The sequence below is a fragment of the Prinia subflava genome, chromosome 2 (genome assembly GCF_021018805.1).
Source record: "Prinia subflava isolate CZ2003 ecotype Zambia chromosome 2, Cam_Psub_1.2, whole genome shotgun sequence".
Lineage (NCBI taxonomy): Eukaryota > Metazoa > Chordata > Aves > Passeriformes > Cisticolidae > Prinia > Prinia subflava.
Window position 1 is genome coordinate 64,927,208 of NC_086248.1, and position 15,239 is coordinate 64,942,446.

The window sequence follows — 15,239 nt, forward strand, 5'->3', positions numbered from 1 at the left end:
GCAACAGTTGGGTTAAGTCCCAGTGGGTGTTGACTCTGGCAAGGTTCAGAGAAGCAGGAGCACAAGAAGAGCAAATTGGCTGAGTTGAACTGTTGCAGCAGAGGCTCCCAGGTCTGCACTGTGTGTGCTTTGGAGGATTTTGTTTGACTACTTCTAATCTATGTCCATGGATTAGATGTCTAGCAGCAGCTAGAATGCAGTAGAAGTGCTCCCAGAGCACAGTGCTTGTTCTGTTACATGTGAAAGTTGTCCAGTTTGTCTATGCTGAGACTGCCTCATAAGGTAAACCAGAATTTGCAGTATGTTGGGATAGAGTCTCAAGAACACACTCCTGAAATGACCTAAATCGCTAATGTGTGCACTTTCCTTACAAAAATGAGCTATAGAGTACCCTCCATAAAAATTTTACTGTGGATTAATATTCATGATGTTATGAAAATCAAAACCATATCTGACACATTAGTGGCAGGATTTAGTCTTCACATCTAAAGGTTTCATGATACAGTCAAATTTTCTTCCCATGGGACAGTGTGCTGGATCCCTTAAGCATTTGAAAAATCCTTTGTCATGTTTTCAATTTACTTTATTCAACTCAAATTCAGGAGCTATTCAGATGTCAGAAAAGGTCCTGCAGCTATGTCAAAGGGAGAGAGAGAGAAATGCAGACTTTACAAAAGCAATGAGGAAAAGAATTCAGTTAATAAAAACAATTTCCCACAAATACTTTTCTACAAATATCCTGAAAACTTGAGACTTGATTTTTTGTTAAAAAAAAAATTACCTTGCAGATGAGGTTTAGCCTATTTTTCTCCTATTCCCTCAACCTTATACCTGAGAGCTTTGAACCATGAAAAACAATATCTGTACTCCAGGAGTAAGATTATTCTCCTCCAACTGCTGCTCACATCCACACTTCAGTTTCCTGAGGAGTCCATGGGGAGAGTAGGATTCCTCAGACCAGCTTTAGACATCTGTTTTGCAATGATCTAAGTCTGAAGGAAGCACCCCTTTCTTGTTCTTTTCTGCTACAAAAGGGATGATTAGATGATGGCTGTAGACTTTAATTTTTTTTACAGATGTTTACAGACATTCTGCTAGATTAATTGCATCCCAGCTGTCTCAAGCAGTAGTTCCTCTGCAGAGCGAGAAGAATGCCCTATGAGGGAATTCCAGTAGGAGAACTCTCTGAACTTTTCTGTAAGAAATACATTCATTTCTTTACATAGCCAGCTGCAATTCAGAAATTCCATTTCTTGTTGCTCTATAGAATTTCCATCATTTACTACCAATATTCACACTCCATGATTTCATAAGCCCAAAGCCTCAAGTATTTGGATCAGATCAGTGCTTGAGCATGCACAGTGCTGGATGTTGTGACTGAACCTGGCATGCAAACTTACTTCAATCTACTCATTTTTTGGCTCCAGTGAGAATACATGCTTAAGTAGTTTGATGATCAACAGATGATCTAAGAAAGCCATTTAATGCTTTAAGAAGTATGAGATGTACAAGGAGAAAACAAATTATAGTTAGAAAATATATTTTAATATTAAAAAAAATTAAAAGGAAAAGGAAGCTAAAGCCATCAAGGAAAACTAGTTACCCAGCTAACCAGGCAAAAGAACAGCATGGTTTTGATAGCTCTATTTTTCTATACTGGAGGTGAAAAAAATTCCTACAAATATTACACTGCCAATTCTCAGTAAGAATGGTAAAATTATTAACAGCATTTCAAAACAGCAAAAATGTTTAGCTCCAGATTACGAGACATCCTTATAATACAGAGCAGAGAAGAATACAGGAATATACCTTCTTCACCTGAGAAGTTTATGAGCATGTACAGCCAGGAGCTGAGTGCTTGAAAGCACAGGAATTTCATGGCTTTCTCAGACATAAATCACTCTTACTAAGGGTACACAATAATCTGTAGAACATTGCAGAGACTGTGAAATTCCAAGGTATCACCAAGTAATAATTAAAGAAGCAAAGACTAATTGCTAGAGATGAGCTCAAACCACAAATTATAAATCTGAACCTTTTAAATCTAATTTTGAAAATTTTAGCTCTGGAGATTTCATTCTATGTATGCTATCATGAAGGGATGACTGATGTAAAACTGTGAATAAGTGTTTTCTTCTTCAATTTCGTCCCCAATTTGGAGTTCCTTTCCCCCTCACCTCAACTTTTGAGAGAACGTTATTACAGCACCATGGTTAGTCACAGCAATTTTCTGTACAGCAAGTACTTTGGGTGAACACAACCCACTCATAACACTCAGGACAAAGAAGATGGGAAACTACGTGAATGTAGTCCGTGTTTGGGCACGAGGTTAGGCATGAGGAAAAATCAAACTGCGAAGAAGCAGAGTGAATAGGCACTTGAAATCTATTTTCCAGCAGGGGATCAGCAATAACTCATGTGACAGATACCATGAAACAACATATGAGATCATCTGAAGTAAATCAATCAAGCCACTGTTCCTCTGCTTTTCTAAGTGCTTAGCTTAAAAAAAAAGAAAATGTCCGTGGAAGAAAATACAGGATTCTTCTTGTCTTACACGTGTGTGCTCCCCCAGATGTGAGGGGCTATTTCTTATCCTCTTGGAGTCATAGCCAGCATCTGTCCTTGTGCAGGGTCAATAGATGGAACAGAGTGCACTTTATCCAAACTTGTGTCACCTTTATTTTGGAAGGTAAGAAAAAAGTCAGTGCTGTGAGGTTTAACTCTCTTAGGATGATGAAAGCTCAGAATCAAAAGGTTAACCTCTCACTAGATTATTACACAGATGGGCAGCAGAATGCAAGCCTTCTGTTTGCAACATGCTTTGAACAAAAAGGGAGACACTTGGCTTTGCTGTCTGCTAGAATTTGCAAGTATTTGTATCCATGCCTTGAGTGCAACTTCTGGACAGGACTTGGAAACCTGTAGCTTTTTCCTAAATTCTCAAAAAAGCCAAGAAACCTTTTTGATAGAAAGAGAAGCTGAAGAGTCAGGGGTTTGGGGTATTTTTAGTTGGGTGACTGGAGGGTTTTTACCATCATCTCTTGAGGTTTTGAATCTCAGCTGGATCTCCTGGTCCAAATGAACAGCTTTTGCAGATGTGGGCAATACAGTAACACTCTCTTCTCCAGAGAGCCATCATGCTGTGCTTACATTATATACACGCTGCCAAATCCTCATTACTGCATTCTCTACAAGTGCCCTGACACTCCCATCTCTTTCCTGTACCAGGTTCAGACACAGGATAAAACTATATATGATTCAAGCTAATGTTTATGTGATAGAAAACCAAAAACACTAAATTAAATTTAGAAAGTGTTTGTTATCCATGCTCAAAAGGACAAGGCCAATTTTTGTCTCCTTCAGCACCCTTCTGAAAGGTAAAATACTGCAAGAGAAGTAGTTTCAGTCTGACCTGATTTACAGGACAGGACAGAACAGGATAAACAGGTGGTCACTGTCATTCAACTACCAGCCTATATAATTACCTAAAATAGTAATTAGATCAAAATTACTTGAATAATAAGATGTTATTAGAGAACTGCTCTTTAAAATACTCTTAGGCCATCAGAAATTTGAATTTTTATTTTGTTTTGTTTTTTATAATTTCTTACCCAAATTAATCAAATAGTCATGGAAGTAAAGTCTAGATTTGATATTTACATTCTTTGTGGTTTTAGGCAAAAATCTCATCATAGTAAAGACAAAGAGTTCCTACTTGTTTAGCCTGAGACCGTAACACGGTGATGAAGTGGCACAACGGCGGCGTGTGTACACCATAAAGCCCTTGACACAGGAGTTCCTGCTATGGCCTCATGCCCGCTGCTTTGCCACTTTCTGTCTCCAAGCAGTCCTCCCATGTGGGCAGCCTGGCATCTCAGCCTTGCACATCAAGCATGGGGCCATGCAAAGGCCCATTCCTCTAGCCTGTTCTGTCCCACTACGGCAAACAAGTCACGGGCGTTCTCAGAGAAAAGGGGTGGGATTTAGAAAGCATTGCATTTCAGGAAGGTACAGTCAGCTTGGGGAGGAGGTCTTAACTGACGTGAAGGAGCAATAAGCCTCTCTTTCAGTGGTGGTAAGGACACAGAGAATCCACTTTTAAAAATTCATTTACAAGCACAGTTGCAATATCAGAAGTAAAGTCTTATTTTTAAATTTAATTGCTATTTTAGAGGAAAAAAGGGGAAAGTGTTAGAAGTTATTTGAAAATCTCTACTCAGTTGGGTAGAAGAACTACAGTTCCATAAGTCCTATCTGTACAATCCTGTTCTCATCAGAATAAATTGTTGGTAGAGAGTGGCAGTTGGAATACAAAATATAAGTGAAAAACTTGAAGCATTGACTTACATGTTAAAATCTGAATTTATCTACATTAACAGGATATCAAAAGGAGACACTGTGTTTATCTTTCTGTATGCATTCATATCATTGCTTTATAAATGGAAAAAACCTGCTTCTCTTCATCCTGTGTTACAAGCTGCTCATGGAATAGAAGCCTATCTTTTTGTAGCAGACATCCTAAGCCTCTCCCTTCCGACAGCCATGAAATTCTGAGTAATCCTGATGGGCAGTGTAGCAATGAGTATGGATTTCTTGCTAGTCACTGTAGGTTTTAGGCCTCTTCCTCCAAAATATGTTGCTTCATTTTACAAAAATTAATTCATGTGTTTATTTGCATCTCTTTTGCACAGACAGAATACTAAGTCTGCATAAGTTCAAGTGGAGGTGTAAGTCTTCGAGTGACTGGGATATAAATAGTCCATATATTTGGCTATTTAGAACACCATTGCTCATGCACGACTATCAGTTGCAGCACAAGTTCTGCATGTGCAAGAGATATAGGGTCACATTTCAAATGATGTCAGTGAGGGCTCCAGGAAAGGCTCACAGACTCTTCACCAGTGCAGAACCATTTGACTAAGTGACTCATTTCTCTTTCTCCCTTTGCTGCAGGGCGAGTTGACACAATTAATTACGCTTCAGTATTTTTACCCATTAAGTTATTTGGTTATTCACCTGATCAAGCTTTGCAAAGTAAGTTCTAACAGATTTTTTTCTGCCACAAGGGAAGGTGCCTTCAATGGTTATATAAGGCAGGGACCAGCCAGCCAGAGCCCTGCCAGTACCCCTCTCTCCTGGCTTTCAACACAGTTGTTATTCCAGTAATGTCTCTCTTAAGCTGTGGCTGCCAACTCTGTTCAAATGTGTGGTGGTTTCCTGCAGTGGGCAAAGAGCCACCAGGACTGGAGCTGGATCCACGAAACTAATTTCATGGCTAAATGCCGATTCCTTCACCCGTAACTCATCATAGGCGATAAGTGGTGCAAGTATGCCAAAAAGAACTTTTTGGGGGGAATGAGGGAGGTAGACACCTCTCTGTGCTACAATATGAAAATGTTTGTTGCCTCAAAGCAACAAAGTTATGTACTAGTAGTCTTGAGAATTAAAAAAAAAGGTGTCACTACCTCATTTTTTTAAAATAATTGGGGGTTTGTTGTTGTTATTGGTTTTGATTAATTTTAAATGTCTATTTGTGAGGAAACTACTTTTATTCCAAGCAAGGATTCATCTGTCTGCTTTTGCAAGGATTAAGTCTCCACCAAATGGGAAATAAAATTCAGCCACATCATTCCTGTCTGCAGGGAATTTGTAATAATAAAAAGAAAGCACCTCAGCTTTTTGCCATAGGGTGTTTGGAAGGCTTGTGTTTTCTTCTTAGTAACCAGTTCCGTAAGCAGGGCAATTCACATTTCCCCTGGAAGAATTTCTGCAGACAGCAAAGTTGGCCAACAAGAGATGTGACCTCTTCAAAATCTACCTAGCATTTCATTAAAGAGTAAAGACTAAATCTGCTGGTGAGACAGCTTGCTGGAGAAACAAATGAAATAATTTGCTCTTATCATCCATCCCCCTTACTTTACTAGCATCAATCAGGTTGAACAGATTAAAACCAAAGGGATAATTTAATTTTGTATGTGTTGTGATGGGTACAACTGCCTATTTTCTATACAGCATATAAGGATTACCATATCTATTCTGTATAAACACATAACTATTTATACAAACAAAATTGCATACATACATACATACATACATACATACATACATACATACATACATACATATATATATATATATATATATATATATATATATATATATATATATAAAAATTGAAGTTTCTCTTCTAGTTGGCAGACCTTTTTGCTTCTGTGCTAGTCCTAGAGCCAACCCAGGGAACTTATTTTTTTCAGGACAAATTCTTAAAACTCAGTCGAGGTTACTGAGTTAACTGTTAACTGAGCTAGTTAAGGAAGTGAGAACTGGTTAAGCTGCCTTAACTTTGGACTCTTACAGGCTCATATGCAATCCTTCACGGCAGAGTTAATTAGCTTAGGCATCCAACCAGCAATTTTCACAGCAAACTAACCCAATTATCTCTGCATGATATGATACTCTGTTGTGTCTGAGCCCAGAATATGTCTGTCTGCATATGGGAAAAATTAACTTCAGGTTGTGCCATTGAAAATAGCAGTAGGTGCTCTAGGGAGAGGGATAGTTCCCTTCTGCCTTTTATAATATGAATCTCTAGACTGATAACTACATAGTGAGTACATATAATCTCAATTTTTTGTGGTAGCTAGAATTTTTTAAAGTCAAAATCATTAAAAGTAAAGAGCATGAGGAGCCCAGTGTTCTAACTTCCAGAATGCAGCATAAAGCATAATTTTTTTGACATCCTGTTCAGCATTATCAGACAATTTTTTCACAGCCAAGTGCTCTCACTAACTTGATAACAGTTCCAATTTAAGCAGAGTAGTTCAGATTTTCTTCCTTGTCCTGGAAGTGCTGATGATCTGCCATTATCTCCCAACAGACTTGGAGACTGAAAGGAAACCTCTGATAACACACTTCTATTGACACTGTGATATTTTCATTACTTGTATTACTGTAGAACTTCAGTTTCTCATCATACTTATAAATTTATTCTTTTTGTTCCTAAGAAGTGAGGAAGCACTTGTCTTCCCATTTTTTGAAGGACAATATATGTGCAGGGTTTGAAGTCTTATCTGATGTCATACTCAAGAAAGCTGTGATATATTTAAGATCTGAACACTTCAGGTCTTCAAAAGGCTAAGGTGGGCCACTGACTAACTTTCTTCTGTGACAGTTATCAAGGTTGTGTTGCTTTAATTGATATAACATATTGTCCTGCTTTTGACTGGGATGGAGTTAATTTTATTCTTTGTAACTTATACAGTACCATGTTCTTAATTTAGTATGAGAAAGTTATTGACAACACACTGATGTTACAGTTTTTGTTCAGTAGAGCCTGCTCTAAGTCAAGGACTTTTTGGTTTCCTTTACTCTGACTCTGAGCAGGTGCACTGAACTTGCCAAAGGGATATTCCATACCATACAGCATCATGATCAGGAAATAAACTTGCGTTTCTGTGTGTGTGTATGTGTTGGCTGGGAGCTGCCAATCACTTTGGTCAGCAGGTGGTGAGCAATTGTATTGTGCATCACTTGTTTCTCTCGGGTTTTATTCCTCTCTCTCTTTTTCACTACTATTATTGTTGTTGGTATTATTACTATTATTATTATTATTATTATATTTTATTTTGTTTCTATTATTCAGCTGTTCCTGTCTCAACCCACAAGTTTTGCTTTTTTCTGATTCAGCTCCTGCTGCGGGGGGATGTGAATGAGTGGCTGCGTGTTGCTTAGTTGCCAGCTGTGATTAAATCATGACAGATAAAAGTGTAAGGAGACAAGCACAATATAAAAAATAAGAGGGAGAACATAATTTTCTGTAACGATTTTAGTGCAGAAAATTACACTAATACTAAACACATTGTGGTCAGAGCATATAGCTATTATCTTTTATATTCTCAGGAAACACTGCTAAGTGACCATTTAATTTTGTTATTTTTTACACTTGAATTATAAATTTCCATTACTCTGATGCTGAAAGATGAGGCATTAAACTGATTCTATGCTCTTAATCTCAGGCTAAGTGATATCTAATCAGTGCCTTGAAAAGTTACTTTCACTCAAGGAATTGTAAGCATTTTGGCATTTGTTAATGTATTATTTACTGTTTTCTAGCAGGAAGACAGGATTTTTACTGCAAACTCCTCTTCCTCAACCTTTATAGAACTTCATACACATAATCCATGTTACCTCAAGGAACGTGGACTCAATGGCAAGCCTGGCATTACTTCTAAAAAACTTTAAATTTGAAGGTAGTCCAGAACCAATAGTATAAAGCAGAGACAGACATTTTCTGACAGAAACAGCTACTACCATTTTAGAGTACAGTTCAATAATGTGCAATTGCAAGTATGGACTGATTTTGCATCAAAGATCCCTGAAGAGATACAGTCAGAACTCCAGGCTCCTGAGATTCTTTCTTACTAGAGTAATTATCCTCATGCAGTTGCTGGGATTTGCCCTCTAGATTTCTGTCTAGAGCACTGGTGTCACTGATACATTAAATGACAGCATGACAGTTTCAGCACATTTCAAAGATGGAGCAGCCAAGAAAGATGTCCCTCTCTGAAGGCACGCTGTGCTTTGTTCACTGGTTACACCCACAGACATTAATCATGTCAGCTTTGCATTGATCAGTGACAAACTGTGTTACATTCTCTTGGAAATTCAATTCCCTTGTAAAATATGAGACTGGGCACTGCATGACACATTCAACACAAAGTCTTGGGCCTTTTTGGCTGCACAGTTTCTGGTTTCTGTTCCTCTCTACAAGTTCAGTATGAAACAAGAGGTATCCAGAATGGACACCCTCTGGCTTTACAGCACAACCAGAACCACACAGATTTCTGCAATAAATTGAGACAATGGAGCTTGTCTCCAGTAGTCACTCTCAGAAAAAACATAGTTTCTGCTGTGTTTGTACTTGTTGGTTTCTTCTTCCCACACCTCTTACAGAGCCAGTTCTGGAATGTACAAATTTTGCTTAGAATAGTTTCAGTTCTGTATATAATTTGGAATACCTTGGAGTGAAATGAAAAATTCTGAATTATATATGACACTGCAGTCCTTAATTTGTTAGCAACACTGAAAAATAACAATAGAAGGCAAAGTATTTTTTAATACAAGAGACGTAACCTCTTACACCTTTGAGAATCGCTTACACCTTTGGCATGCGCTCTTGGAATCATTTTCACATTCCTAGCAGTTTCCTTACCCAGCACAGCATATGTTCTCATCCTTGTACATATATATATACTACAAGACATAGATAAGAACATATGTAATGGAAACAAGATCTTGTTCTTCTCACTTCTCCTAAAGAATTGTTTACACCAAGAGGGATGTCAAACTCCCAATTTTGGACTGACTTGTTCTAAAAATACCAAATGAAAATGATGAACCAACCCGTGCAGAAGGGGCTTTTTTTTTCTCCTTTCTCCCATTGCCCGTTCTTCCCCCTAATGCATAATAACATTTACATGGATATAACTTCCTTAGAACTAGAGTATTAGGGACACAGTTGTATTTACACTGTAGATTATAATTGGCATGATAAAGGATCACAAGTGTATCTTTTTTTGTCAGCTTGTTCCATTGAGGACTTCTAACCGTGGATCATTGATGTAACAGATCATTATGGCCCATTGTGTCAGTTCATCTGTTGGGATCTGTGCACTACAAGCATGACAGATTTCCTCTGCAGCAATTATAGTCTGTTGTGACAATAGGATTTAATGAATATAAACAACAAACCACATAATCTGTTATTACAGAGCACAGCTAGGCACCCAGATGGGAATTAAGTTCCTAGACATTGCCAGTTACAGTTTTAAAAATTGTGCTATTTCAGTCTTCACGTTATTAGATGCAATGCTCTAATTTACAGCATATATTTATCTCTTCCCTAGAAGGTCAAAGGTCTTCAGAATTTAGGGCTTAATCCTGCAAGTGTTCTGTGATTTCATTTTTTTTCTGAGTAAACATTATCTCTCAAGTTTTTAGACACTCCCTGCCTTTCACTGTGACATTAGCCATGCTATTAATGTTTCAGTATTGACTTTGCAAATGAAACAAACAACCACAATGAAATTGGTCACAAAAATTAATAAAACATAGCAGAATATTTTTGTATTGTTTCTAAAGAATAGACACTTCTACTTAATATGAGCTTTTTATAAAGCTGCACCAGTGCAAATATAAAATCATATTAATGGAAATTTCCCTCACTGATGCAGATGAAGGTCTGCTCTAGAGACTTTTGATACATGCTTGTGGAATTAATACTCTCTTTACAAGTACAGATTTTCAGCTTTTGAATATGAGTTCTGGACTTCAGCTCACCAGAGCTTCCAATTAGTGTTGGTACTGCTATCTTTTCATCTATGCACATGGACACTAATGGAATATATGTACTTGGTTTAAATAATTGAAAATTCATCGTAAAGAATATATTCATGAGGACTACAAGTGGATGAGCTAAGTGCCATTGTGTATCATCATAGTCTTTATCATGCACTTTTAAGAAACCATTCCAAATTAAACATATTTCTATATCCACACACTTGAATAAAAAAGGGAAGAGATTCTTACCCTTACCTAGCATGCGAACACATTTGGCATTCTGGTCAGGACTATCAAATGAGATTTCTCCGCACCTCTGGGGAAAAAAAGAGATATGTTTCATTAAAGACTCTGTGACAGTACTCCTGTCCTCATCCTCTGGTACCTCTCTTTATGTTTTGGAACTGGAGATGTTCAAGACACACCGTAAAAATGTCAGAATGAAAGTCTTTGCAAATAGCCAAAGTTTAAGGCAAAAAAATGGTTGTTGTAAATTTGCCAGGATAGGTCAACACTGTACTGCAGGGTGTTCACCAAGGAAAAGTCAAGGTAATGTCTCACTGCCTTTGGATCTGTCTTAAGCTAAGACTGATGTCTGCCCCTACCATCGAGGATGATTGTCTCCCTGTATTGTCCCAGTCAAGGAACATCATTAGAGTTATGATCAGAATACAGGAGTGTCAGGTTGTTTTCAAACACAAGATACCATTTTTGAGTTTATACAGACAGACCTGTTAGTTTAGCTTTCAGGAGAAACATATTTGGTGTGGCTCATGGATCTGATCCAGCTTCATCAAAGACAATTAGTGGACAGATCCCACTAACTTCAGTTGTGGTTTCTTCAGGTGCTACATAAAAGATTCAGTTTCGTATCACTACACTCAAAGCTCATGAGAGGGGCTTAAGGACAGCCTTTCTTTTTTTTTCTATGTAAAAGTGGTCTAGGTATTTTTCTAAGTAAAAGTGGTCTATACTTCCTTATCTACGTAATTATGGTTTTGGTATCCGTGATCAAATGGGAATAAAAGCAGACTTAGTAAAGTGTGGAAAAGTAACTGAGAGCTGTCCATTTCTCTTCCTCCCTCTTTTCTTTCTTTCTTTCTTTCTTTCTTTCTTTCTTTCTTTCTTTCTTTCTTTCTTTCTTTCTTTCTTTCTTTCTTTCTTTCTTTCTTTCTTTCTTTCTTTCTTTCTTTCTTTCTTTCTTTCTTTCTTTCTTTCTTTCTTTCTTTCTTTCTTTCTTTCTTTCTTTCTTTCTTTCTTTCTTTCTTTCTTTCTTTCTGTCTCTCTGTCTGTCTCTCTGTCTGTCTCTCTGTCTCTCTGTCTCTCTGTCTCTCTGTCTCTCTGTCTCTCTGTCTCTCTGTCTCTCTGTCTGTTTCTCTTTCTTTCTCTTATGTACTTTCTCCTTTTCAGCATCTATGGTGAAGTTGTTAGAACTGTTTTTGTTTTTTTTTTCATTAATGAGGGTGACATTGCAGCAAATATTAAAGCCTACAAATGGGGTAAGTAAAAACCTCAGAGCATCAAAGAAGATGAAACACAGCAGCAGTTTCATAAATGAACAACACATTTGGAACTCACTATTGTTAAAAAACTTTTCACCTCTCTCACACTGAAATAAACAAAAATAAACAAACAGAAGGCCCACACAGTCTTTTCATATATCAGTACTTCTAAAAAGAGCAAACAGATGTCTGTATGAACCTTCCTAGGTGGGAGCACATACTACAGAAACACTGAAAAATAACACGTTGCATTTCAAAGTTAATTTTATGAATGCTCTTATACCAGCTGCCGGTCAGGAGAAACAGAAACTTGATATTTATTCTTCTGAGAAGAATGCTGAAGTATAGGCATCTTTTCTCAGCAGTCTCCCAGCTATTCTTCTCAAGCAAGCATACTTAGGCAAACATGGTAGAAAGCATGTCAAAATTCACTGCCCATCTCACCCCTGGAATTATGGTGCTCTGTGAAAACCTTTGGTTATTTTTGATTCAGTCCCTCAGAGGTATTGTATCTTCCAGAGATATTTATGTAAACATCACATTTCAGGCTGGCAAATGGTGTCTTACAGTTTCTAACAATACTCACCATTCCTAGCATTGTGAAATTGGGAAAACGGCTAATGTTCCCCAGAGCCAACTAACATCCCACGGGATCCATTGTGATCATGGATGAACTTCGAAAACTTGGCAAGTAAGATTCAGATAACTGTATACAAGTTCATAGCCTTATCTGAATTCCCTTATGTCTACAGTCCACGAAGTGGGTGAAAATCACGTTACAACAGTCAGCCTAGGAGATTTTTCCCCACTACCATTGCAGCTGGAAATACCAGGAGAAAGAGCTTCTGCAGCAATTCCACTTAAAAAGTTCATAGGTACATGTCAGTGGGATGAAAAATAAACTGTTACCAAACTGCTCAGAGCATCTGAAAAAGACCTAGATGGATCCTGGATGTGCAAAATGGCACAGAAATACAGCAGGAACTCACTTTTCCTCATCCAAGGAATAGAGTTTTTTGTGCATTTTTGCTGTCAGCAAATGTTTTCCATGAAGAAGAAGTGAGGAATGATTTCAGGATTTGATTTTTAGGATTAAACTGGGATTTTACCACAAGTGCTATGAATTCCTTTCAGGACTGGATAAGCTTCCTCTGCCCTTTCCCTGGACTAGTTTGCTTCCTTGTTTAGGTTTGCTCTGCCTGCTTGTACATCGTGGTTGGTACTGTGAGATGTGGCCAAAAGTCTCCAGACCAAATCCATTTCCAAACTTATCTTACAGCAGCTGCTCATTCCATTCTGAAAACATCTAAGTTGGCTATAGAGTCAGTAAAGAATCTGTCAGGGAGAAGAAATCAGAATTTGACATTAGATGCTGGTTATTCTACCTTTTAATTTCAACCACTCAGAAAGCAGAGAGAGAAGGAGGAATGACCTTGGACATACCCAAGTTTGGGATACTTTAAATCTCAGTTTGGGCTCCATGGCTGGGCCTAGTATAGAACTGGCTGGACTGGCGCTGCCATGTACAGATGGCAGAGCCCCTGGATGTTGGGCTGGTGAGTTCACAAAGGCAGCACTGTTGGAAATAATACCACCAGTGTTCAATTTCCATGAAGTGCGAGAGCCTTTGTTGTTGAAAATCTTAAAAAACTGTTGTGCTTTGAATTGGTTAGATTTAACAAAGAAATGGGTAAATAGAAGTAAATTCAACCCTCTGAGTCTTCACTGTACTTTGTACACTGTACTTTGCACTGTACTATGTATTCACATACTTTGAATAACTGAACTCTGGACTAGTCTGTTTTTTTTCTCTCTTTCTGGAGAAAAGGAATTCATAGGTGCTTTCATTTAATAATATTTTCAGTAACAGAGGTGCATTTCCACATAGAATTGCAGCCTGCAGTTCATTACACATGTGAATTTTTTTATATTTATATAAAAAATGAATTAATAAATTATCTACTTTCTACTTCCTTTTTTGAGATCAGATACATGTCATGATATTGAGCCTCTTACACAAGCTGCAGTGTAGTAAATTAGAGCAGAACTTACACATCCCCCATGGAAAAGAGACTGAATCACGGAGCAACTGAAAGTGGAGCTTAAAATAAAACCAAGTGAAAAACGAGAATGGGGACCAAAGGACATGGAATTAAGAAGAAATGTGGCACGAACTCAGTAAGTAAATCAGAGAGCTTGAAACCAGCCTGGATGACTCTGATTGCCCAGTACCACTTGTCAAAAACGGGAAACACCAAAAGGCACAGGCACCATCTTCCACAGAGAAAGGCTCTGTTGGAGAAGGGTACTCTCAGGCAAGATCACCGCTTTGCAAGACACAATGAGGAGTACACAGGAAGCACAAGGAGTAAATCTGCAAGAAGCCCTGTACCAAAAGAATGTAGGTAAAACTGCAACAAAGCTGGGCATAAATAGCAGGAAAATAGTTCATGCAGAGAACGGATGGAAAATCTACTCTGCTAACAAATGCAGTAATGCATCTCATGTTACTTCTCTGGTATTACGTGATCATTCATAGCTTGGGTTTCCATTTCCAGCATGCCTGGGCTCACACCAGCTGCATTTGAGAGCTGGAGATGTGCAGCAATAAACAGCATGTATATACCCCAGCCAGAATATGCTCTTGGTTGGCTGGGGGTTTTTGGTTTCTTTTTTAATGTTGTGGAGAGAAGTTTTACCTATGCAAAAACTGGTTTTGAAGTCATTCTATTGGACTTCTATCTGTATGATAAACGAATGCATTACTCATTTTAAGGAGGAAGATGCCAATCAAGTAGCTGAAATAGATGGGTCTAAACTCTTTTCTATGACAAAATTCAGCAAGTAAATGTCTGAAAGTTTTTTTCATGAAAATTTCAGTAAGTGGCATGTTAATTTTCTACTTAGTAAAGGCATATAATTTAACACTGATCTAGCATTTAACTATTTTAATCTTGTTAGATTCTATAGTGTTTTAAAAATATAGTAGGAATTCTTCTGGCATGAAATTTGAACCTGTGTAATTTTGACCTTTTTAAGCTGCATATAACCAAGTTTTTTAAAGCCAGTTTAAAAGGTTAGTGGAGTAGTAACCATATGTATAGGTTTTTTCACTCTAATCTGTTTTGTTCTGCATGTCCTGAGTATGGTGTTCAACACATGTCTTTTCCAACACTGCAGTAATCAGGGAGGTACTTGATGTACACGATCAGCCAAACATGACAATGAATATTGCATCATTTTCTTTTTTGCAGGTGACAGGGATTATTGTACCTCCAAACAGAGGAGATGTGTTAACTGCACATTGATTGCATGCCAAATATTTTTTAAGAATCTACTAATTTGTTTTTTAAAGTAACCTTCAGTTAGTATGCTTCGCTCTTACCAATAGTAGAT

At 37.8% G+C, this 15,239-nt stretch overlaps 1 protein-coding gene across 2 annotated transcripts in view; it reads right to left on the bottom strand.

Moving 5' to 3' along the window:
- PDE7B (phosphodiesterase 7B) overlaps nucleotides 1–15,239 on the bottom strand; it is a 170,220-nt gene that overhangs the window by 104,665 nt on the left and 50,316 nt on the right. Inside the window, exon 3 of one of the 2 annotated variants that reach the window (XM_063390315.1) lies at nucleotides 10,591–10,657. In XM_063390315.1, coding sequence (XP_063246385.1) covers nucleotides 10,591–10,657 — 67 coding nt within the window. The remainder of the gene's footprint in view (nucleotides 1–10,590; nucleotides 10,658–15,239) is intronic. The other variant, XM_063390316.1, reaches the window with a different exon arrangement.